The sequence below is a fragment of the Oncorhynchus clarkii genome, chromosome 5 (assembly GCF_045791955.1).
Source record: "Oncorhynchus clarkii lewisi isolate Uvic-CL-2024 chromosome 5, UVic_Ocla_1.0, whole genome shotgun sequence".
Taxonomy (NCBI): domain Eukaryota; kingdom Metazoa; phylum Chordata; class Actinopteri; order Salmoniformes; family Salmonidae; genus Oncorhynchus; species Oncorhynchus clarkii.
In genome coordinates, this window is record NC_092151.1 from 76,030,743 (window position 1) to 76,057,443 (window position 26,701).

A 26,701-nucleotide genomic window follows, 5' to 3' on the forward strand; every position below is an offset into this window, starting at 1 on the left:
ATCAGCATAGGGTCAGCTACAGTCAGCATGGGGTCAGCTACAGTCAGCTACAGTCAGCATGGGGTCAGCTACAGTCAGCTACAGGCAGCATGGGGTCAGTTACAGTCAGCATAGGGTCAGCTACAGTCAGCATAGGGTCAGCTACAGTGCATTAACACCACCACCCCCTTTCATTTCACTCAGTTGCTTCACAAGGCAAATATGAGAGCATGTTCTTTACTGTGGATGTTGTTGAATCAATGTTATCAAAACATTGCAGATCACTCTGTTGACTGTTCCTGCACAATTACCGAGCTATAATGTTTCTGATTGTGTCTTTTATCAGGGTTTTAGTTGTTTATCTGCTCACTGTGCTGAAAATCCCACTGTCTGACTTTGAGCTTTCTCCCTTTGGAAAGTAACTCTGCTCTGATTTGTAATCTCTCTCAGGTTGCTGCTATCTGAACTAGCCTAATTGAACTCTCACACACAGCAGATATAATATATTAGAGAGATAAACAGCAGATAATATATTAGACAGAGACACAAAGGAGAGAACATATTAAAAATACACACAACAGAGATAATAAATTAGACACAACAGAGATAATATATTCAAGACAGACAGAAGATAACATATTAGAGAGAGACACAGCAGAAAATATATTAGACACAGCAAAGAAAAAAAATTGAGACAGATAATATATTAGAGACAAACACAGCAGAGTGAATATATTAGAGGGAGACTCAGCAGAGAATAGAGAGACACAGCAGATACAATATATTAGAGACAGACACAGCAGATATAGTATATTAGAGAGAGACACGGCAGAGATAATATATTAGAGCGAGACACAGCAGAGAATATATTAGAGCCACAGAAGAGATAAAATATTAGAGAGAGACAGCAGAGAATATATTAGAGAGAGACACAGCAGAGCGAATGTATTAGAGAGAGACACCACAGAGAGAATATATTATATAGACACACAACAGAGATAATATATTAGAGAAAGCGATAATATATTAGAGAGACACAGCAGAGATAATATATTAGAGACAAACACAGCAGAGATAATATATTAGAGAGAGACACAGCAGATAATATATTAGAGACAGAGAAAATATATTAGAGAGAGACACAGCAGAGAGAATATTTTAGAGACAGAGATAATATATTAGAGACAAACACAGCAGAGACAATATATTAGAGCGAGACACAGCAGAGAATATATTAAAGCCACAGCAGAGATACAATATTAGAGAGAGACAGCAGAGAATATATTAGAGAGAGACACAGCAGAGAATATATTAGACACAGCAAAGAGAAAAAAATTGAGATAATATATTAGAGACAGACACAGCAGAGATAATATATTAGAGAGACACAGCAGAGAATAGAGAGACACAGCAGAGAGAATATTTTAGAGACAGACACAGCAGATATAGTATATTAGAGAGAGAGACACAGCAGAGCAAATATATTAGACAGAGACACAGCAGAGATAATACATTATATAGACACACAACAGAGATAATATATTAGAGAGAGACACACAACTGAGAGAATATACTAGAGCGAGACACAGCAGAGAGAATATATTAGACAGAGACACAACAAAGAGAATATATTAGATAGACACGCAACAGAGATAATATATTAGAGAGAGACACAGCAGAGATAATATATTAGAGCGTGACACAGCAGAGAATATATTAGAGCCACAGCAGAGATAAAATATTAGAGAGAGACAGCAGTTAATATATTAAAGAGAGACACAGCAGAGAGAATGTATTAGAGAGACATTGCAGAGATAATATATTAGAGAGAGACAGCAGAGAATATATTAGAGACACAGCAGAGAGAATATATTAGAGAGAGACACAGCAGATAATATATTAAGAGACACAACATCAATAATGTATTAGAGACCCACAACAGAGTGAATATATTAGAGAGAGACAGCAAAGAATATTTTAGAGAGAGAGACAGCAAAGATACTATATTAGAGAGACAAAAGAATATAGGGAGAATATATTATATAGACACACAACAGAGATAATATATTAGAGTGAGACCCAACAGGGAGAATATATTTGAGACAGACACAGCAGAGAGAATATATTAGAGAGAGGCAGACACAGCAGAGAATATATTAGAGAGAGACACAGCAGATAATATATTAGAGAGCGACACAACAGAGAATGTATTAGAGAGAGACACATTAGAGATAATATATTAGAGAACACAACAGAGATAATATATTAGAGACAGACACAGCACAGATTAGATATTAGAGACAGACACAGCAAAGAATATATTAGAGACACAGCAGAGAATTTATTAGACAGACACAGCAGATATAATATATTAGAGAGAGACACAACAGGGAGAATATATTAGAGAGAGACTCAGCAGATATAATATATTAGAGAGAGACACAACAGAGATAATATATTAGAGAGAGACACAACAGAGATAATATATTAGAGACAGGATCATATATTTGAGACAGACACAGCAGAGATAATATATTAGAGAGAGACGGAGATAATATATTAGAGAGAGACACAGCAAATAATATATTAGAGACACAGCAGAGAATATATTAGACAGACACAGCAGACATAATATATTAGAGAGAGACACAGCAGAGAGAATGTATTAGAGAGACAGCAGAGAATATATTAGAGAGAGAGACATCAAATATACAGCAGAGAGAAACAGCAGAGAGAATATATTCAAGAGAGCGACACAGCAGAAATAATATATTAGAGAGACACAACAAATAACATATTAGAGAGAGACAGCAGGGATACTATATTAGAGAGAGACACAGCAGATAATATATTAGAGAGATACAGCAGAGAGAATATATTAAAGAGAGACACACAACTGAGAGAATATACTAGAGAGAGACACAGCAGAGAGAATATTTTAGATATAAACAACAGAGATAATATATTAGACAGAGACACAACAGAGAGAATATATTAGATAGGCACACAACAGAGAGAATGTATTAGACAGACACAGCAGAGATAATATATTTGAGAGACACAGCAGAGAATATATTACAGACACAGCAGAGAGAATAAATTAGAGAGAGACACACAACTGAGAGAATATATTAGAGAGAGACATAGCATAATATATTAGAGAGAGACACAGCAGAGAATATATTAGAGACACAGCAGAGAGAATATATTAGAGAGAGAAACAGAGAGAATATATTAGAGAGAGACACACAACTGAGAGAATATATTAGAGAGAGACATAGCATAATATATTAGAGAGACACAGCAGAGAATATATTAGAGACACAGCAGAGAGAATATATTAGAGAGAGAAACAGAGAGAATATATTAGAGAGAGACACACAACTGAGAGAATATATTAGAGAGAGACACAGCAGAGAATATATTAGAGACACAGCAGAGAGAATATATTAGAGAGACACACACAACTGAGAGAATATATTAGGGAGAGACACAGTAAAGAGAATAGTTTAGAGAGAGAAACAACAGAGAGAATATATTAGAGACACACAACAGAGAGAATATATTAGAGACAGACATATTAGAATATATTAGAGACAGAGGATTTAGTACTAAAGAAAGTATAGGCATGGCTTCAAAGCCTCTTGATCATAGTCTCCCACAGATCTAAAGGAATAATGCCCTGGGGAAGAGAGGGAGAGGAGGAGGAGAGCAAATTTGAGTATTTAGCTATATGGGCCATAAAAATGCTGCAATAATCATAATAAAAAGGCCCTCTGAGAGAGACGAATGGAAGAAATTACAGAACGCTTAACTTCAAGGGGGCTTGGCTCAGAGACGCTCTGAGCCAGACACACACATAATTACACACACACACACACGCACGCAGTCACACAACAAGTGAGACGAAAGCCCCACAAGTATGTCTCGCATAGCTTCTCTCCCTCATTTTGTCTCACCCCTTTCTTCATGTTTGTCCTTGTGGAAAATTGTAGATGAGCATCTAATCTACTTAAACCTCCCCCTCTGTCCAGACTCTGGAAAAAGCCTCTCCATCCCTCCTGGGAGAATAACCTAACGCAAGGCAACTCAGATACAATCATACCTGCTCTCATATACAGCTGGCTCCAGAGGACTTGGCTTTGAGCAGGCAGAGAGAGAGAGAGAGAGAGAGAGAGAGAGAGAGAGACAGAGACAGAGACAGAGACAGAGACAGAGACAGAGACACAGACAGACAGACAGACAGACAGACAGACAGACAGACAGACAGACAGACAGACAGACAGACAGACAGACAGACAGACAGAGAGAGAGAGAGAGAGAGAGAAAGGGGGAGCGTTGTGGAATTTTAGAAGCAGACAGAAACAATTCCAAAAGTGAGTCACCTGAAAGAAAAGGCATAAACATAGTTGCGCAGAAACAAAATGGCAAAGGTTAAGAAAAAGTAGTGCCAGAGAGTGTGAAATAATAAGATTAACAGTGTTGTGATACACTCTCTCATGTCAGACTGAATGCGCCCATGGGAGGGTCACTGACGTAGAAATACCTGAACAAGACCTGTGAGGCCATTTAGCCAGTCAACTTCCAGACATTATAGATCAACTGAGGAATGCATCAACTCATGATCTTTCACACTTATAATGTGGGAAGGGGGAGTTAATGTGATATCAATCTATCAGCTGTGGATGCACTGGAACTCACAGACACTTTCCCATTCCCACTCCCAGTCCCCACTCCCACTGCCAGTCCCCACTCCCACTGCCAGTCCCAGTCCCCACTCCAACTGCCAGTCCCCACTCCCACTGCCAGTCCCAGTCCCCACTCCCACTCCCAGTGCCCACTCCCACTCCCACTGCCAGTCCCCACTCCCACTGCCAGTCCCAGTCCCCACTCCCAGTCCCCACTCCCACTGACAGTCCCAGCCCCCACTCCCACTGCCAGTCCCAGTCCCCACTCCCACTGCCAGTCCCCACTCCCACTGCCAGTCCTAGTCCACACTCCCAGTCCCCACTCCCAGTGCCAATCCCAGTCCCCACTGCCAGTCCCAGTGCCAACTCCCCATCCCCTCTCCTACTCTTACCAGCCAGATGTGTAGAGGGAGCTGAGCAGCAGATACTGTGTGTCTCTATTTGCCCACAGAGAGACTGAGATGCATTCCATCCAGATTCCATCCAGAACCATTGTCACTCTGCACTCCTCAGCCTGCGGTAATGTGATTTAGATGTCAAAGCAGGCAGGGCCCAGGGCCCGGAACCCATGGAGGATGTGAAGAGAAATGGACCAGAGGCCCCAGTGATCAAAGCCCAGATAGTAGTGGCTAAAGTAATTTGTCATTTTTTTTAGGTTTTGGTCAGATTATTAGAAAATAATAACATGAAATGCACTATGCATTATGTGGGTTAAATGATGTAACAACACAGAATAAAACAATTCATAAAAGTCCCATGATGGTAGTAACTGCCCATTACGCCTTATCACTTATTAACCATAATTTATTCTCATTACTTTACTTTAATACAATATTTCAGCTGTTGTGTATTTTACATTTGTTTTATTTGATGACTTTATTATTTCATTCCAAGTCATCATCTCATCTGTATAGAGCTGCTGCCTGTGCTGTCTGACAAAAATCTAAATGTTGTAGTTCTTTAAAGTAAATAAGGCATACTTTTATGACTGCCGAATAACAACTATCAATCACTTAGATCATGTATTTTCAGGTAGAGACACCTCGTGAAACAACAGCTGCTCTCTATGCCACCTCACAGTGACACATTATTCTCTCTTCTGTAGCAGGCATAAAAGAAACACAGACTGGACAAGTAGATGACAATGACCATAATCCGTTGCGCATTAATTAATATGTAGAATATTGGCCTGTTGGAAACTACAACTCCCTACTAGATCGCACAGTTCAGGCTGGATCTGATTTATCTCTAGAGAAACTGCGCAATGTGAGCATTGATCTCACAGAAAAAACCCGAAAGAAATGGAATTCAAATAATTGAACAGATGTTGGTCAATTAGTTGTAAAAAAATAAATAATTTTAAACTACATTTAGCTTAATCATTCAGCACTACTAGATATTATCAGGTGGCCCTGGACCTGGGAGTTGGGACTGCCACGCACCCTCCAGAGGAACCTGTGCAGACTAGAGGCCCTATGGAGATCCTGGAAGCCCAGCCTGATTGATGATGGGGAGGCTGGTGCAGGGATTTGGGGGACCAGGGCCCATTACAGTCATAGCCAGGCCCACGACACATGGGCTATGTCCCAAATGGCACCCTATTCCCTATATAGTGTACACATTTTGACCAGAGCCTAGGTGGTCCTGGGCTCTGGTCAAAACTAGTGTGCTATGTAGGAAATATGTGTCATTTGAGACGTAGCCATACTAGTGACTGGCCAGGGACAGGGGCTTGACTGGACCTATCACGTTACGGTAACATCAAACCCCTCACACAACCCTCACATGATCACAGCTGCTGCCAGCCCCGGCATGCTAGGCCAGTCCCAGGCGGCATACCGTGACTGGTCAGAGCATACGGACGTAAACAAGGAAAAGATTCCATTAAATACAAAACTCTGAGTTAATTACTACATAAGCAACAAATGCAGATACAACACGCAAGGAGAGGAGGATCCAACTGCTGTAAACAGACACAAGGCTGTGGATATCTACAGTATTAAGGTATGACGAAAACATATTCCAAGTGAGACATACCACACCGTCAGACAATAATAACTACACCATGATTCAAGGCATTTGGCCAGCCGCCTGAACAAGCATTCTGAACACAATTGCATGACCTTTCAGGCCCAAGTAAATGATGTTTTGCGACCAAGCTTGCATAATACCCCAGCATAGTAGAGTGAAATGTTCATAACCAATGTATGCACAGCCCCTTGGTAATAAGCTGTCTGTAACCCAGTACTACAACACAGCTGTCAGAGACCTCTCTCTACACCTCCATCCAGTCAGTCAGACCTGACACTATCACACGCACAGGGACCCACTTACACACACACATACAACACCAGCTTTCAGCAGCCCTGGCTGCAAAAACCAGGAACAGGGTGTTTTCCTTTATTGACAGAACTAATTATGCCTCTGAAAGTCCTCAGTGACTCAGTGCTAACTCAAAACATCCTTTCGCTTGGCCGGCCAGTAACACTAATCTATCAAAATATTCTACATCCCTCCCTCCCCTGTTAAATGATAATAATGGTCAATCAACTTCAGCATGAAATCAGCAGGCACTTTGTTACAACAGAAACACAGTTAGTTGGAGCAGCTGCCTATATGATGGATCATTTTATACAGTACCACTTGGTAGCCCTTTGTAACTGGGTTGATGTATTGTATAAAGTCACAACTGGAATTATTGGCACCCTTCATAAAGATAAGCAAAAAAGACTGTATAAAATAAATCATTTAAATTCTGAGCTGCATTTTAAGTCGGAAGTTTACATACACTTAGGGTTGGAGTCATTAAAACTTGTTTTCCAACCACTCCACAAATGTCTTGTTAACAAACTATAGTGTTGGCAAGTCGGTTGGGACATCTACTTTGTGCATGACAAATTGACAAATTGTTTACAGACAGATTATTTCACTTATTAAGGTATGATAAGTATCACAATTCCAGTGGGTCAGAAGTTTACATACACTAAGTTGACTGTGCTTTTAAACAGCATGGAAAATTCCAGACAATTATGTCATGGCTTTAGAAACTTCTGATAGGCTAATTGTCATCATTTGAGTCCATTGGAGGTGTACCTGTGGATGTATTTCAAGGCCTACCTTCAAACTCAGTGCCTCTTTGCTTGACATCATGGGAAAATCAAAAGAAATCAGCCAAGACCTCAGAAAGTACATTTTAGACCACCACAAGTCCACAAAATCCCCTGTCTTAGGTCAGTTAGGATCACCACTTTATTTTAAGAATGTGAAATGTCAGATTAATAGTATAGAGAATGATTTATTTCAGCTTTTATTTATTTAATCACAATCCATTACTCCAATCTAAGTGAATGTGTATATATATATATATACACTACCGTTCAAAAGTTTGGGGTCACTTAGAAATGTCCTTGTTTTTAAAAGAAAAGCACATTTTTTTGTCCATTAAAATAACATCAAATTGATCAGAAATACAGTGTATATGATTATTTTATACTAATATAATAGCTCAAATTTAAATAGAGCTTTTAGGCCACGCAAACGGGCAAAATTATTGGCACCCTTGATAAAGAATGGGGGAAAAAATAGGTTTGGCGTCTGCATATACAGAAAAGTACCTCATACCTACTGTAAAATATGGTGTTGGGATCTTTGATGTTATGGGGCTATTTTGCCTCCACTGGTCCTGGGGTCCTTGTTAAGGTCAATGGCATCATGAACTTCACTCAGTAGGGGACATTTTAGCAAAAAATCTGGTTGCCTGTTAGGAGGCTGAAACTTTGCCACAAGTGGATCTTCCAGCAAGATAATAACCCCAAGCACATATAAAAATCCACAAAGAAATGGTTAATTGACCACAAACTCAACATTTTGCAATGGCCGTCTCAGTCTCCAGAATTAAACCCCACTAAAAACCTGTGGTTTGAATTGAAGAGGGCAGTCCATAAGAACAGACAAGAAATATCAAGGATCCAGAAAGATTATGTATCGAGGAAAGATCCGTCCCAATGTCTTCTCCAATCATATATTTTTTTAAAGGCTCAGTGCTGTTATCCTTGCAAAGGTAGGGTGCCAGCTCATTATTTGAATTATTTATTTTATTGTCTTTTTTTTGCTCATCTTTATCAAGGGTGCCAATAATTTTGGTCGTGACTACAGTATATCATCATACGGTGCCTTGCCATATTCTATAACTAGGCCTGGGGAAACATGTTGCGGCATGCTCAAAACAGGATGCTCAGCAACACCATCATCACTCCTCTACAGCAGACAGACAGCACTAGATGAGAGCCGAAAAGACAAGGCTGTTGGAAAAGCCTTGCATTGTCTGGAACTAATCCATGAACATTAAGCTCTAGCTTTATCAGATAGGTGTGTGTGTACATGCGTGTGTTTGTGTTGTCTGTATCTTGGTTCTTTCTGGATCGCTGCTCAGACAGAAAGAGGGCAGAACTCTCTGTGGGAGTAGATAGTAGTTAGGCCAGGCTAGAGGAGAGGAGTAGCTCAGAGGGCTGCCGGGGAAAAGGAATCCTGTTGACTGATCTTATCAGCACCCCACCGGCTGTCCCCCTGCTGATCTGAGGGCCGATGGGGCCACTACCTGGAGCCTCTCCACTACACAGTGATGCTAATCAGTCTGCTTCCAACCCGAGGTCACACACACACACAGATCTAAAATGGGCCCAGCAGGCAGATAAGATGTCAGGGGTAGATATTTCTTCATGGGATGATAGTAATCAGGCTGTGATTATGTAGGCTGGCAGTGGAATGAGGGGATGATATTAATCAGGTTGTGATTATGTAGGCTGGCAGTGGAATGAGGGGATGATAGTAATCAGGTTGTGATTATGTCGGCTGGCAGGGGAATGAGGGGATGATAGTAATCAGGTTGTGATTATGTAGGCTGGCAGGGGAATGAGGGGATGATAGTAATCAGGTTGTGATTATGTAGGCTGGCAGTGGAATGAGGGGATGATAGTAATCAGGTTGTGATTATGTCGGCTGGCAGTGGAATGAGGGGATGATAGTAATCAGGTTGTGATTATGTCGGCTGGCAGAGGAATGAGGGGATGATAGTAATCAGGCTGTGATTATGTAGGCTGGCAGGGGAATGAGGGATGATAGTAATCAGGTTGTGATTATGTAGGCTGGCAGTGGAATGAGGGGATGATAGTAATCAGGTTGTGATTATGTAGGCTGGCAGTGGAATGAGGGGATGATATTAATCAGGTTGTGATTGTGTCGGCTGGCAGGGGAATGAGGGGATGATAGTAATCAGGTTGTGATTATGTAGGCTGGCAGGGGAATGATTGGATGATAGTAATCAGGCTGTGATTATGTAGGCTGGCAGTGGAAAGAGGGGATGATAGTAATCATGTGATGATTATGTCGGCTGGCAGGGGAATGAGGGGATGATACTAATCAGGTTGTGATTATGTAGTCTGGCAGGGGAATGAGGGGATGATAGTAATCAGGTTGTGATTATGTCGGCTGGCAGGGAAATGAGGGGATGATAGTAATCAGGTTGTGGTTATGTAGGCTGGCAGGGGAATGAGGGGATGATAGTAATCAGGTTGTGATTATGTCGGCTGGCAGGGGAATGAGGGGATGATAGTAATCAGGTTGCGATAAGGTAGGCTGGCAGGGGAATGAGGGGATGCAGAGGAAAACAACGCTCCATCAAGGAGGGAATTATGCAGACCCAGAACTCAGACCTAGATCTCAGAACCAGATCTCATGTCACACCCTGACCATAGTTTGCTTTGTATGTTCTATGTTTTGTTTGGTCAGGGTGTGATCTGAGTGGGCATTCTATGTTGGATGTCTTGTTTGTCTGTTTCTGTGTTTGGGCCTGATATGGTTCTCAATCAGAGGCAGGTGTTAGTCATTGTCTTTAGGTAGCCTGTTTGGTGTTGGGTTTTGTGGGTGATTGTTCCTGTCTTTGTGTTTGTTACACCAGATAGGGCTGTTTTCGGTTTTTCACATTTCTTGTTTTTGTATATTGTTCTATTTTTATCTTTACTAAAGATGTATCACAATAACCACGCTGCGTTTTGGTCCGCCTCTCCTTCAACAGAAGAAAGCCGTGACATCTCAGACCCAGATCTCTGTCAGATTTGTTTAAGTGGATGGGGTACTGACGTTTTCAATTCTCTCAAAACATTGTGCGATTTTGTTATTTTTTTGTGTTTTGTGTAACTTATTTTTGTACTTATTGTGTACATAATGTTGCTGCTACCGTCTCTTATGACAGAAAATAACATCTGGACATCAGAAAAGCGATTACTCCCCACGGACTGGAAGAAACTTTATCCTTTAATGAGTCTGACGAGAAGGATATCCTGCTTTCACTGGAACAGGCCCAGACCACACCTTTTGCGAGAAGAAAAGATGCCCAGAAAATAAGTTGCAGTGTCACGCCCTGACCATAGAGAGCCCTTGTTTCTCTATGGCGTAGTAGGGCAGGGCATGACTAGGGGGTATTCTAGTTTATAATTTCTATGTTGTGTTCTAGTTTATATTTTCTATGTTGGTGTTTTGTATGATTCCCAATTAGAGGCAGCTGGTCTCTAATTGGGGATCATATTTAAGTAGATATTTCTCCCACCTGTGTTTGTGGGATATTGTTTTGTGTTTGTGCACCATGTAGTCACATTTAGTTGTTTGTTTATTGATATATTTTGTTTTGTTTAAGTTTCTCTTTGAATTAAATATGTGGAACTCAACATCCGCTGCGCATTTGTCCATTTCTCACAACAACCGTGACACGCAGATTGGGCTGCCTTATGAGAATCCGGAGGCAAGAAAGTAAACTCCCACTGCCATCTGTTCTTCTTGTTAACGTGCAATCATTGGAAAATAAAATTGATGACCAGCAATTAAGATTATCCTACCAACGGGACATTAAAAACTGTAACATCTTATGGTTCACCGAGACGTGGCTGAACAAAGATACGGACAATATAGAGATAGTGAGATTTTCCATAAACTAGCAGAACAGAGACGCTACCTCTGGTAAGACGTGGGGTGGGGGTGTGTGTCTATTTGTCAATAACAGCTGGTGCGCTATGTCTAATATTAAAGAAGTCTAGAGGTATAGCTCGCCTGAGGTAGAGTACCTCATGATAAGCTGTAGACCACACTATCTACCAAGAGAGTTCTTATCTGTTTTAGCTGGCACTAAAACCGCTCTCAACCAACTCTTTAAGGCCATAAGCAAAGAAGAAAATGCTCACCCAAAAGCAGCACTCCTAGTGGCCGGGGACTTTAATGCTGGCAAACTTCAATCAGTTTTTCCACATTTTTACCAGCATGTCACATGTGCAACCAGGAGACAAAACTCCTAGACCACCTTTACTCCACACATAGAGATGCATACAAAGCTCTCCCCCGCCCTCCATTTGGCAAATCTGGCCATAATTCTATCATCCTGATTCCTGCTTACAAGCAAAAACTAAAGCAGGAAGTACCAGTGACTCGCTCAACACGGAAATGGTCAGATGACGCAGATGCTACACTACAGGATTTTCAGGGATTCATCCAATGGCATTGAGGAGTACACCACCTCAGTCATCGGCTTCATCAATAAGTGCATCGATGACGTCGTCCCCAGTGACTGTACGTACATATCCCAACCAGCGAGCATAAAAGGCATTTAAACTATTAATTTCTCTCACTTCTGTAGTGAAAACGTGGAAGAACTCAAAAAGCATTTGAGGCTCAGGCCTGACAGAATGCAACTGGTGTGTGTGTGTTGTGTATGTGTGTACATCAATGTCAATATTGCATTGATTAAATAGAAGCTGGGAGCTTGTGGTGTCTGTACTTGTGAGATTTGTTTATGACAGTTTGTGATGGAACACATGAAAATTGCATGTCCTTTAGAATTGTTTGGCAAGCTAATCATAGGTAGCTCACAATCGACCTGTTGGAGACCCCTGGTGTACAACCTCTTCCTCTTCCTGCTCCCTATCCTCCTTCCTCTTAGCCCCTCCCTGTAACCATGGAAACCAGATGTATGTCTCGGCATGCTTATCAGGATAGACATATTATGGACCACATCCTGGTAACAACACTGACTCGTGCAACTAAACCTATTAACAGTAATATTTTGAACTATACCAATGTCCAATTAGAATAATACTTTTGAGAAACAGTTACAAATAGGCCTGACTGTATGGAAGACCATGGTTTTATATGGATCTTATGTTCCATCAATTCCCCTGTGTAGACAGTGGAACTTGAAGGTGCACGTTGGAGGTGTATTGTCTATACAGACAAGGTGTTACTAATGGGTGGAAGTTGGGTTTGGAGGGAACTCTGTACGTGGACATAGCTGTGTACTTGACTTGATAGGTCAGTTCAATTGAAAAAGCAGTCCCTGGCTGCTGCACAGTCAGTTCAAAACAGAAAAGGACATGTTCCACATCGACCCCTGAGCCCAAACAGCCCAGCCAGAGAAGACAGTCCCAGCCAGAGCAGGCCACAGACCCCTGCTTGTGCTGCAGGCCAATCCACTGTAAACATCAAAACACACCACACACACAGTCCGTTCTACGGGCCAGTCGCCACTCCCTCTTCCAACATGAGGCAGAGAAGAGACTGGGGAAAACAACTCTCCATAATCACTGACTGCCCTGACTGAACCGCTACCTCTGTACTGACTCTGACAACAACAAGCATCCAACACACACTCCTAAGCAAACAGAGGAAAAAACTCATTACGTAGAGCGGAGGGTAATGAATTAGCATGCCCCGTGAAAGGACTGAATGAAATGGATTTAAATGTCAGTATTAGCAATCTTTCCCTCGTGTTTGTCTCAATACGGAGGCCAGTAGGCCATGTTACCTCAAGAAGACAGGAGATGCCTGACTACAATTATTTTGTTCAGGCAACTTTCCACCCCCCTCTAGGCTTACAGAGTGGATGTTGGTAACAAGAGCGGAGGCAGACTAGGCTGAGTTAGCAAATCAGGTGTCCAGTGAAATGTTTGTGTGTCTGAGTATCCCCTCCATCTGCCACCTTATGATCACAGGCAATTTGTGTACGTGTCATGGCAGGTAGTGTACGTGTCATGGGCAGCCTGTGGTCGTGTCATGGGCAGCCTGTGTACGTGTCATGGGCAGCCTGTGTATGTGTCATGGGCAGCCTGTGTACGTGTCATGGGCAGCCTGTGTACGTGTCATGGGCAGCCTGTGTACGTGTCATGGGCAGCCTGTGTACGTGTCATGGGCAGCCTGTGTACGTGTCATGGGCAGCCTGTTTATGTGTCATGGGCAGCCTGTTTATGTGTCATGGGCAGCCTGTGTACGTGTCATGGGCAGCCTGTGTACGTGTCATTGGTATCCTGTGTACGTGTGTCATGGGCAGCCTGTGTACGTGTCATGGGCAGCCTGTTTATGTGTCTATGACAGCCTTTGTACGTGGTGAAGCCAAACCCTGTTCTCTGCCTGGGTGGAAGACTGAAGGACAAGGGACGAGGGAAGGCTACACAGAGGCAGAACCTGTGTCCCAAATGGCACCTTAATCCCTAGGCCTATATAGTGCACTACTTTTGACCAGGGTCCATATGCTATGATCAAAAGTAGTCCACTTTAAAAGGAATAGGCTGGCATTTGGGACGCAGGCTGAGACTACTGAATATCCAGATGGGCACATCTGGACCCCCGTTTCAGGTACTGTAGGAAGGTCAGCCATTATAATGTCAAGGATCAGGATTGGTTTAGTTAGGAAGTTTATCTCCAGAGACACCCATTTACGGTCACAGGGAGAACCGGTGCAGGGCCAACTTATCACTATCTCAGATTGTAAATAACCTTGGTCAGTTGTCCACCAAGATAAAGCCTACGGCCAGAAACCTTGGTGTCTTCTTTGACCCTGACCTAAACCTCAAGCTGCATGTAAAGAAGGTTGTTGCTTTTATCATTTAAAAAATATAGCTAAAGTCACTGATCTGGAGAAACATATTTCCTCAAACCTAGATTACTGTAACTGTTTGTATACCTGTCTCAGTCAGAAATCCCTCCATCATTGGTCAGTACAGTTAGTTCAAAATACTGCAGCTCGGCTTTTAACCAGGCACCAGGAAATGTAACCATATCGCACCTATTGTAGCTACACTGGTTCCAAGTCACTTTTAGAATAGATTTTGAAATTGTATTAATCACGTTTAAGGCTCGGCTTGGTTTAGCCCATCCTATATCCTTGATCTTTTATCTCCCTACGAGCCAGGATGCAGTCTGAGATCCTCTGGCATGGCACTGTTGACCATTCAAAATTCTAGGTTGAAAATGAAAACAATTTTAATTCTCATTCCTCCCTTGTTTCTTTGTTAATTATTTTATTTTATCGTTTTATGGTGTGAAACACTTTGGTAGTAGTAGTAGTAGTAGTCTCTGGCTGAGACGGAGGGCTTTCTTCAGCCAAGGACAGGGTTTGGAGGGGTGGGTGGAGAAGGCCAGGTAAATAGACAAATACTAATTATGTTACACAGACAATCTAGGATGTTTCTAACAAACAGGATTCTTCTAGAACAGTTCAGCACTTTCCATTCTATCTGGTAAGTAACCCACCAATTGTTCATTGACAGAACGGAGTGTGCAAATCATCATCATCCATACATATGTTGTTGGGACACATCTTTGAACTGGCCAAAAACAAACTGCTTAGGGGGATTCATGTGACATTCGCAATGATGTGAAATGAAACTCATGAAATGAAATGCACTCTTTGCAATGATGATAAGCATTTCCCCATGACATTTGAACATTTTCCTCCCTCAGTGGAAGACATCACTTATATAAAATACCATCTATTAGTCTGATTTACAGTCCAACTAATGTAGTCAGAAGATGACACAAAGTCAGAAAAACATTAACACTGGCCAGAATGACAAACAAAACATGAGATATATTACATAGGAGAATTTCACGAGGAAAACAAGCCCACTCTGAAATGTCGACATAAGCCATGACAGCTATCCTTAGGGAACAGAGTGTGTGCTTTGGACTATGTGCTCATGGACTCTGTACCTCCCAAGCAGAATTAGATGACAGTAATTGAAGTTGTTATTTGGGCGGTAACACCAAGCAGGAGAGGTCAATAAAGATAAAATAATTGCAGGTTTTGGACAGCTAAACTCTCATGTATTTATTCTGATTGCTCAGCATGAAGAGCACCAAGAGAGGCCTTGGTTTCCCTATTATGGCCCCCTATCCCTACCTAGTGCACTACTTTGCTCCAGGGGTGCTGTAGTACTAAATGGCTGACCCTGTAAAACAACAGACAAAGATATCATTAGGCTGGTGATTAGAGTGGCGCAGTGGTCTAAGGCACTGCATGGCAGTGCTAGAGGTGTCACTACAGACCCTGGTTCAATCCTGGGCTGTATTACAACCGTATGTGATCGGGAGTCCCATAGGGTGGCGCACAATTGGCCCAGCATCATCCGGGTTAGGGGAGGGTTTGACTTGTCTTCAGGTGTTTTCTGTGGTCTCATGTACTGTCTGAATACACTACAGAAACATACTCTCCCTCTCTCTCGTGTGTGTGTTCATAATGTTTTGTACACTATGTGTATATGTTGCAGCTCTTATTCGAAAGCGGCAGGATATCTCCGTTCTTTGCAAGGTTCTTCTTCTACAGAACAAAGATATGTAAGCCAAAGGAGAGCAATCAGAACAGCACATGCTTTGGATGTGTAGTAATGACAGGTATGGCATCACTCAGACTTAACTTGCATGCATTCCTTTTCAGTGTGAAAATTACTTCAATGTGTTCTGTTAGATTGTGTTCATACTATGGTGTTCTATTGTCCAACATCGCTCTCGATCCTTCTTGGGAAATTTGTTGATACAATATGTTTCAAAGGAGACCTTTCATTAAATAATTTACCTTTAGAATATGTTTTCAGCATAGGCAAAAGTCCTATCTACATCTGTGATGTTTTATTGTGCTTCCCATGACAGTGTTTTTGTATTTTAATGTGTTCAGTACCAGTCAAAAGTTTGGACACACCTACTCATTCCAACACACCTCTAGGCTGTGTAAAGGCTATATGACCAAGAAGGAGAGTGATGGAGTGCAGCATCGGATGACCTGGCCTCCACAATCACCCGACCTCAACCCAATTGAGATGGTTTGGGATGAGTTGGACTGCAGAATGAAGGAAAAGCAGCCAACAAGTGCTCAGCATATGTGGGAACTACTTCAAGACTGTTAGAAAAGCATTCCAGGTGAAGCTGGTTGAGAGAATGCCAAAAGTCTGCAAAACTGTCACCAAGGCAAAGGGTGGCTACCTTGAAGAATCTCAAATATAAAACACTTTTTTGGTTGCTACATGATTCCATATGTATAATTTCATAGTTTTGATGTCTTCACTATTATTATACAACATATAAAATAGTAAAATAAAGAAAACCTCTGGAATAAGTAGGTGTGTCCAAACTTTTGACTGGTATTGTATATAGGTTTGGTATAATGTGTATATTTATGTTGTATGTACAGGGCGCATTTGCAATATGTCTTCCCTGTTAAAATAAAGGTTGAGTAAAAACATCTCTGCAAGGCACACTAAGGTGTTATGATACAATCACCAGAGTGATGTCTTTATTTGCATACTGACTCAACATAACACACCCTGCCTTACACCCAGTTTCTGTTCTTGTCTATGCATCAGGCCTTAGCAACATTTATGTCTGCCTAACTCAGCAGTGAAATCTCCAGTGCAGGCCGAGACATGCTGCTTTTCACACTACCATGACTGATGGGGTAGGGAGTGGGCCACTTAAATATCCTGACACAGCACAAGCACATCCTTCAGTCCGTAGTCTACACAGAGACATTTGACTCCCATGACTTATGGTAGAGAAAATGTTCATGCATACAGAGGTTCTTGCCATTCAATAGTCTGATATACAGATGTTGGATCTTCATTTGATCACACTTTTGTTGCGATCAAACAACATTATAGACTAAACGTTAAAATCCTATTGCTGCAGGATTATTTTGCAACAACAATACTGGTCAAATTAAGATCCAACACCTGTACTGTAACCCTTGAAAGAGAGAAGGGTTCACGCCTATAGGCAGCTGGCACACACTACAACTATCATGATTCAGGTGCAACAGTATTGAGTGTCTTCTTTAGTTGACGTTATTAAAACAATTATTTACTGCTAAGCCTCTCTTGAATATGCCGGGATGTTATTTTGAGCAATAAAAGAATGTGATGACAGCCTACTTTTTTCTCTCCTCACATTGTGAAGAAGTGCAGATGCCAGGGTAAAGGGTTTGCACATCCATTAATATAGCTGGGGGAGACAACCTTTCCTTTGCTTTTGTTTTACTGTATGTTGCTGAGCTCTCCAATGACAATGGCCATGTCCCAAATTACATCCTATTTCCTATATAGTGCACTACTAAGCAGTGCAATATGAAGGGGAATAGGGTGTAATTTGGGACGCAGAGGGAGAGCCCTCCAACAACAATCTGATCTCCCACGGATGTTTACAATCTTCTGCTACGTTGTTTTGGCCATCAAGCCTTTCTTTGGCTTCCTGTCGGCACCAGGAGGGAAGGAACGGACGCCATTTGCTGGGTTCCCTGATTATAATGGGGGCAGGGGATAGATGCTACAGATACAGTGCTATCTACTATACTCTACAGACACAGTGTTCTCTACTGTACTCTACAGATAATGTTCTCTACTATACTCTACAGACACAGTGTTCTCTACTGTACTCTACAGATCATGTTCTCTACTATACTCTACAGATACAGTGTTCTCTACTGTACTCTACAGATAATGTTCTCTACTATACTCTACAGATACAGTGTTCTCTACAGATACAGTGCTATCTACTATACTCTACAGACACAGTGTTCTCTACTGTACTCTACAGACACAGTGTTCTCTACTGTACTCTACAGATAATGTTCTCTACTATACTCTACAGATAATGTTATCTACTATACTCTACATATACAGTATTGTCTACTATACTTTACAGATAGTATTCTCTACTGTACTCTACAGATACAGTATTCTCTACTGTACTCTACAGATAATGTTCTCTACTGTACTCTACAGATAATGTTCTCTACTGTACTCTACAGATACAGTGTTCTCTACTGTACTCTACAGATACAGTGCTATCTACTATACTCTACAGACACAGTGTTCTCTACTGTACTCTACAGACACAGTGTTCTCTACTATACTCTACAGATACAGTATTCTCTACTGTACTCTACAGATAATGTTCTCTACTGTACTCTACAGATACAGTGTTCTCTACTGTACTCTACAGATACAGTGCTATCTACTATACTCTACAGACACAGTGTTCTCTACTGTACTCTACAGACAGTGTTATCTACTATACTCTACAGATACAGTATTCTCTACTGTACTCTACAGATACAGTGTTCTCTACTGTACTCTACAGATAGAGTGTTCTCTACTATCAAATTGTATTGGTCACATAAAATTATTTAGCAGATGTTATTGCGGGTGTAATGAAATGCTTGCGGCTAGGGATGCCGTCTGGGGCCGGCAACCTTGCGAGGGTTTAACACACTTAAATGTCTTACTCATGTCGGCCACAGAGAACAAGAGCCCACAGTCCTTGGGAGCGGGCCGCATTGATGGCAATGTGTTATCCTCAAAGCAAAGAAGAAGGTGCTTAGCTTGTCCGGGAGCAAGACGTCAGTGTCCGTGACGTGGCTGGTTTTCCCTTTGTAGTTTGGAATTGTCTGTAGACCCTGCCACATGTCTCATGTCTGAGGCGTTGAATTGCAACTCCACCTTGTCTCTGTACTGACGTTTTGCCTGTTTGATTGCCTTACGGAGGGAATAACTACACTGTTTGTATTTTGACCATATTCCCAGTCACCTTGCCATGGTTAAATGCAGTGGTTTGTGCTTTTAGTTTAGCGCGAATGCTGCCGTCTATCCACAGTTTCTAGTTTGGGAAGGTTTTAACAGTCACAGTGGGAACAACATCCCCTATACACTTCCTGATGAACTCCGTCACCGTGTCCGTGTATACATCAATGTTATTCTCCGAGGCGACCCGGAACATATCCCAGTCCGAGTGATCAAAACAATCTTGAAGCATGAATTCCTATTGATCAGAATAGCGTTGAATATACCTTAACACAGGTACATCCTGTTTGAGTTTCTGTCTATAGTAAGTGAGGAGCAAAATGGAGTTGGGATCTGATTTGCCAAAGGGAGGGTGGGGGAGGACCTTGTAGGGATCCCGGAAGAGAGAACAGCAGTGGTTGAGTGTTTTCCCAGCATGAGTACTACAGTCAATGTGTTGATAGAACTTCAGTAGCGTTTTCCTCAAATTTGCATTTATTAAAGTCCCCAGATACAATAAATACAGCCTCAAGATATGTGGTTTCCAGTTTGCATAAAGTCCAGGGTAGTTTCTTGAGGGCCGTCGTGGTATCGGCTTGAGGATGAATATACATGGCTGTGACTATAACTGAAGATAATTTTCTTGGGAGGTAATTTGGTCAGCATTTGATTGTGAGGTATTCTAGGTCGGGTGTTTTTATACGTTATCACAATCACACCATGAATGGTTAATCATGAAACATACACCACCGCCCTTCTTCTTCCTGGAGAGTTCTTAATTCCTGTCTGTGCAATGCACTGAGAACCCAGATGACCATATGGACAGGGACAGTATATCCGTGAAATATGATATATGATTCCGTGAAACAGAGTATGTTACAGTCCCTGATGTCTCTCTAGAAGGAGATCTTCAACCTGAGCTCATCAACTTTATTGTCCAGAGATTGAACATTAGCGAGTAACATACTCGGAAGCGGAGGATGGTGTGCCCGCCTCCTGAGTCGGACTAGAAGTCCACTCCAAATACCTCTTTTCCGCCGGCAGGTTTTGGAGCAGCCTCTAGGATAAGTTCAATTGCCCTGGGGGGTGCGAACAAAGGATCCAATTCGGGAAGTCGTATTCCTGGTCATAATGCTGGTGAGTTACTGCCACTCTAATATCCAAAAGTTATTTCCGGCTGTATGGAATAACACAAAAACTGTTCTGGGCTAATAATGTAAGAAATTACACACAAAAGAATGAAACACTGCAAAGTTGCTTAAGAGATAGAGCTGCCATGTCTGTCAGTGCCATCATACTATACTCTACAGACACAGTGTTCTCTATTGTACTCTACAGATACTCTGTGGAAGGAGCTGCTCACATGGAGAGGGGGCCTGTGTGCAGAGTGGTGAGAGACAGGAGAGCCATCCATCTTTACACAAATAACCAAAGCCTGGGTAGTGTTCAATCAATAGGCACACAAAAATAAGAAAATGGAGTGAAACCGGGAGGTACCACCTATCCTATAAAAAATGATAGTTTTTTTTTTGTTTAAAAAAAAACACATTTTTCAACAGTGTGCTCTAATGACCATGACCCTGCCCTCTAATGCATAAATCACAAGAAAGGTCATGTAAGGTTCTTTGGCCTATTGTCTTTAATGACTCAGGGTCAAGAACAGCATTCAGATTGGTTGCCTGCAGCCTAAGATCTGCTTGGCTGATAACATCTAACTAGTGTGTATGGTAAAATCTCCCCTAAATTGAGCAACAACCGCCCACCACCTCCTCAGTTAAAGCTGCTGTTATTCTTGGGACGAGTACAACGTGATAAGAGGGCATCCACTATCTTTTGTTAATAACATTAATCTCCAGCCCTGCTGCTCAGCAAAGACAAAGTTTTTTTAATTATGCAGCACTCCCCAGAAAGTGCTTGAGTCTCCCCAGCTCACAGCCAGAGAGGCCTACCAGTAATTATAGCATCCATTAACTTGGTATGGAGCTGTTGAAAGGTGAAAGTCAACCCACACTGTTATGTACTTTCTTAGGGTGGCACACTGCACATGGAATGATACTGATTGAGTTATCACTAGGAGGAGGTGACATTTTTTTTATGTGCTCATCTGCTGAGGCCACTTAACTCAAAATGACACCAGCATTTTTGTTGACATCAATGTTTATGTTATGGTAGAAACAGTATGCTGGGAGCATGTTGGATATTTAACTGTCTGACAGAGTAGTGCACTGTGGGTTACAGTTACTGTATAACAGTATATACAGGTGTGGATAGAGTGAGACTCTACAGTCTACAGCTGGGGTTCTCAAAGTGGGGTCTGCTGAGGTACTGCAGGGGGTAGATCAAAAATAAATAAATATAGCTCTGTCTATGAATTTGAGAGCAGTTACATTTCTCTAGGCCCTCAGCTTTTTACCCAAACAGAGGTGTGTAGAATTGCAGGCTTGAAAGGCCTCCCGGGTGGCGCAGTGGTTAAGGGCGCTGTACTGCAGCGCCAGCTGTGCCATCAGAGTCCCTGGGTTCGCGCCCAGGCTCTGTCGTAACCGGCCGCGACCGGGAGGTCCATGGGGCGACGCACAATTGGCCTAGCGTCGTCCGGGTTAGGGAGGGATTGGTCTCCTTGTCTCATCGCGCACCAGCGACTCCTGTGGCGGGCCGGGCGCAGTGCGCGCTAGCCAAGGTTGCCAGGTGCACGGTGTAGCCTCCAACACATTGGTGCGGCTGGCTTCCGGGTTGGATGCGCTCTGTGTTAAGAAGCAGTACGGCTGGTTGGGTTGTGTATCGGAGGACGCATGACATTCAGCCTTCGTCTCTCCCGAGCCCGTACGGGAGTTTTAGCAATGAGACAAGCTACTACAACAATTGGATACCACGAAATTGGGGAGAAAAATGGGTAAAATTAAAAAAATTAAAAAAATTAAGAAATAGGCTTGAAAACTGCAAAATGTTGTCGTTGATGCCAAAAGGCGGGCCTTTAAAATGTTCCTTCCCAGGGCCTGAGACTTGGTTTGTCCAGCCATGCACTGCCAAAGTCATAGTAAAACTCCTGGTATGCTATTTCTATCTCACACCAATTAATATTCTCTAGTAGTTTGTACACTACTGAGCCATGCCGAGCTGTACTGCACTGGCCTAGTTATGCACCCACCATAGTTGCTGGTACCATGCTGGATTGGACATATCTGAGCCTGCACAGTGCGGTTGAGTTTGGCATGATGGTGTGAAACAGTATATGAGGTGTGGGTGTTCTGGGCTGGCTCAGCCAGGTGATTATATACAGTATATATATATACATTATATATAGGTGGTTATAATATATACAGGTGACTGACCTCTGGATGTGTGCCGTTTGACCCCTCAGGGCTGCTGCCTCTCAGGTTGATGATGTGAACCTCCTGTGGTAGACCCGTGGTTCCACGGGAGGCACAGCCTGACAGGGCCGTGAAGCTCTTCAGCAGAGCCTGCACCGGGTGGCCTACACCTATTGGCAGCAACTCACACGGGCTACGAGACAACGGACCTGGCGGGGAGAAGAATGAGATGAGTGGAATCCATGAAATGGTTTTTCGAGAATCCAAGATCCCCAGTGTGAAGCTAGAGAATCTTCATTTAAAAAGTCAACAGCACAGAGGTAAAAAGTGTTCCACACTGCAGCTTCAGTCCAAATAACTGGAGAACACTTTATATGATAAGTTGATTAGTAAGTTATAAGTTTATGTAAATCATTTATAGACTGTCCATAAATAGATAGTGTATGAAACAGCAATTCTCTGATGAACAAGTTATGAATGATGAGGGCAAATAAAGTGTCAGCATGCAACTATAATGAGTGACATAATCATTATTTAAATTGGGCATAGCAAAATAAAACAGTGTCTGCGCACATTGTCTGGGCACAAAGCTCACTACTTCTCAAAGTAGGCCATTCTCTTCAGTCCACAGCCTACTAACACAGCAGACTGGCCTCTCAACAAAGAGCAGCACCACGCTTTCTGACCCTCAACAGGCCACTAACACAAGACTGCACTTGCCTCTGAACAAAGCAGTGTCTAGCTGACCCTGTACAGGATGTTATGGTGCCAGACGTATAATCAAGATGACCCAAAGTGACCTCCATTATAATCCCCTTTATGTCACTTTTACCTCTTTCTCTTTTCCCGTAAATGTTCAGATCTGACCTTCCCTTATTTCCCTAATCCCTACAGGGGGTGGCCCACACTTCACACTTTAGTGCTCTTGTCTCTGGACAGCCCATAATTAGCCGTTATGACTGTGGTCAGTTATAGAGGTTGCTGTGGAGATGTGTCGCTGGAGGTGTTCCTGTGAGAAGCCTGTGTGTGTGTGTGTGTGTGTGTGTGTGTGTGTGTGTGTGTGTGTGTGTGTGTGTGTGTGTGTGTGTGTGTGTGTGTGTGTGTGTGTGCGTGCGTGTGCGTGCGCGCGTGTTTCACTCCCACTGGTGCCCTGCAGCACAGAGAGACTGGTGAACTTGGACTTGGAGTACAACAAGAACGGATGGACTATAACAGGGATCAAGCAGTTGAACATAACGAGCACACACTTGTTAACAAAACTTCCTTGAAGGGCTATTCTAACAAGGCCATATTATGTTGGATGTTGTGGGATTCCCTTTTCTCTCTCTCTGGATCAGAATCTCGCTTTTTCTATCTTTCATTTTACTCTACACTGATTAGCCTAATAGTGGTGCAGGTAACATTGTGAGGTCCTGTATATTACTAAAAACTGTAGATAATGCTTTAGGTAGCTAAAGTCAATCATAATAAATTATAATAAATAGGCAACAACTAAATCTCAAGACTGCCATACATTATAGTTAGTCTGAGGGCAGTGGTCCAAAAATAGGGCCGTCTGCCCCTTTCCTCTCACTGCTGTCCATCCATCCATCCATCCATGGCTGCCATGGAGAGGAACAGTAGGACCAGTGAGACCTGTCAGTCATGCAGAGCCAAGCCCCAGCGTGGTCAGACCAGGGTTACGTCCCAAATGGCATCATATTCCCTATATAGTGCAGTATAAAAGTAGTATGAAAGCAATGCAATATATAGGAAATAGAGTGCTATTTGGCACGCAACCCAGGAGAGGACACGAAGACCCAGTCTGTCAGGGAGGCCTGGTAGGGGGCTGGGGGCCGGCTGGGTTTCTGGGTTTGGTCTGCTGGCCTGGAAAAGCACATTTATCCCTCACTTACAGAGCAGGCTGCAGTGAGCGTCTGGACAGCTTGGATTTAAACTCAGATCATACCATGCTCGTAAACTCATCAGCACATCATGGTCACAATGGTAAACTCATCAGCACATCATCATGGTCACAATGGTAAACTCATCAGCACATCATCATGGTCACAATGGTAAACTCATCAGCACATCATCATGGTCACAATGGTAAACTCATCAGCACATCATCATGGTCACAATGGTAAACTCATCAGCACATCATCATGGTCACAATGGTAAACTCATCAGCACATCATCATGGTCACAATGGTAAACTCATCAGCACATCATCATGGTCACAATGGTAAACTCATCAGCACATCATCATGGTCACAATGGTAAACTCATCAGAACATCATCATGGTCACAATGGTAAACTCATCAGCACATCATCATGGTCACAATGGTAAACTCATCAGCACATCATCATGGTCACAATGGTAAACTCATCAGCACATCATCATGGTCACACTGGTAAACTCATCAGCACATCATCATGGTCACAATGGTAAACTCATCAGCACATCATCATGGTCACACTGGTAAACTCATCAGCACATCATCATGGTCACAATGGTAAACTCATCAGAACATCATCATGGTCACAATGGTAAACTCATCAGCACATCATCATGGTCACAATGGTAAACTCATCAGCACATCATCATGGTCACAATGGTAAACTCATCAGCACATCATCATGGTCACACTGGTAAACTCATCAGCACATCATCATGGTCACAATGGTAAACTCATCAGCACATCATCATGGTCACAATGGTAAACTCATCCGCACATCATCATGGTCACAATGGTAAACTCATCAGCACATCACCCAGCTAATCACACTGCTCTGTGGACCGCTATTACATCAGGACATAGGCTTGTCCATGTGCACAAGCAACACATGCCACTTGCCACAAGCAACACATGCCACTTGCCACAAGCTTTCAGGTGGGCTACAAGCTTAAACTGCCACTATCTGACATGTATCTACAGCGTAAACATTCTTTTACTTTAACATTAGTAATTTTACACACTTAAACACACACACACACACACTGTTAAACTGACACACACACACACACACACACACACACACACACACACACACACACACACACACACACACACACACACACACACACACACACACACACTGTTAAACTGACACACACACACACACACACACACACACACACACACACACACACACACACACACACACACACACTGTTAAACTGACACACACACACACACAGTCCTGATGTTTTGTGCAAGGCATTGAACAGGCCTTTTCCATTAGAGAAACTGTGTCTCAGTGGACAAGCTGTGTGGCCAGACTTTCCTCTTGCAGGTCAGTCCCTACTCTCTACTCTGCCCAACAGCCTCACAGACATTTCTTGGGCCAACCAGCCAGCGCAGGCCCCGCTCACGTTTCAAACACTGCATGATAAACACGCTATAGTTGCCGATAGCGATCAGGGGGAAACATTTGGAAATAATTAAAAGAGAAAATGAAAGACGGGAGATAACAACTTTAAAACTCCCCCATCTCTGACAAAAATACTGTACCTCAACACTGTAATACTGTACCTCAACAGTGGGTATCATCGGATGGGGCCACAGTGTCTCCTGACCCCTCCTGTCTCAGCCTCCAGTATTTATGCTGCAGTAGTTTATGTGTCGGGGGGCTAGGGTCAGTTTGTTATATCTGGAGTACTTCTCCTGTCTTATCCGGTGTCCTGTGTGAATTTAAGTATGCTCTCTCTAATTCTCTCTTTCTTTCTCTCTCTCGGAGGACCTGAGCCCTAGGACCATGCCTCAGGACTACCTGGCATGATGACTCCTTGCTGTCCCCAGTCCACCTGGCTGTGCTGCTGCTCCAGTTTCAACTGTTCTGCCTGCGGCTATGGAATCTTGACCTGTTCACCGGACGTGC

The 26,701-nt window shown here is 42.7% G+C and overlaps 1 protein-coding gene across 1 annotated transcript in view; it reads right to left on the bottom strand.

Annotated features, from left to right (window-relative positions):
- Window positions 1–26,701, bottom strand: part of LOC139409402 (transforming growth factor beta receptor type 3-like) — a 140,087-nt gene that overhangs the window by 80,865 nt on the left and 32,521 nt on the right. Inside the window, exon 4 of the mRNA XM_071154513.1 lies at window positions 22,861–23,048. Within this exon, the coding sequence (XP_071010614.1) occupies window positions 22,861–23,048 (188 nt within the window). The remainder of the gene's footprint in view (window positions 1–22,860; window positions 23,049–26,701) is intronic.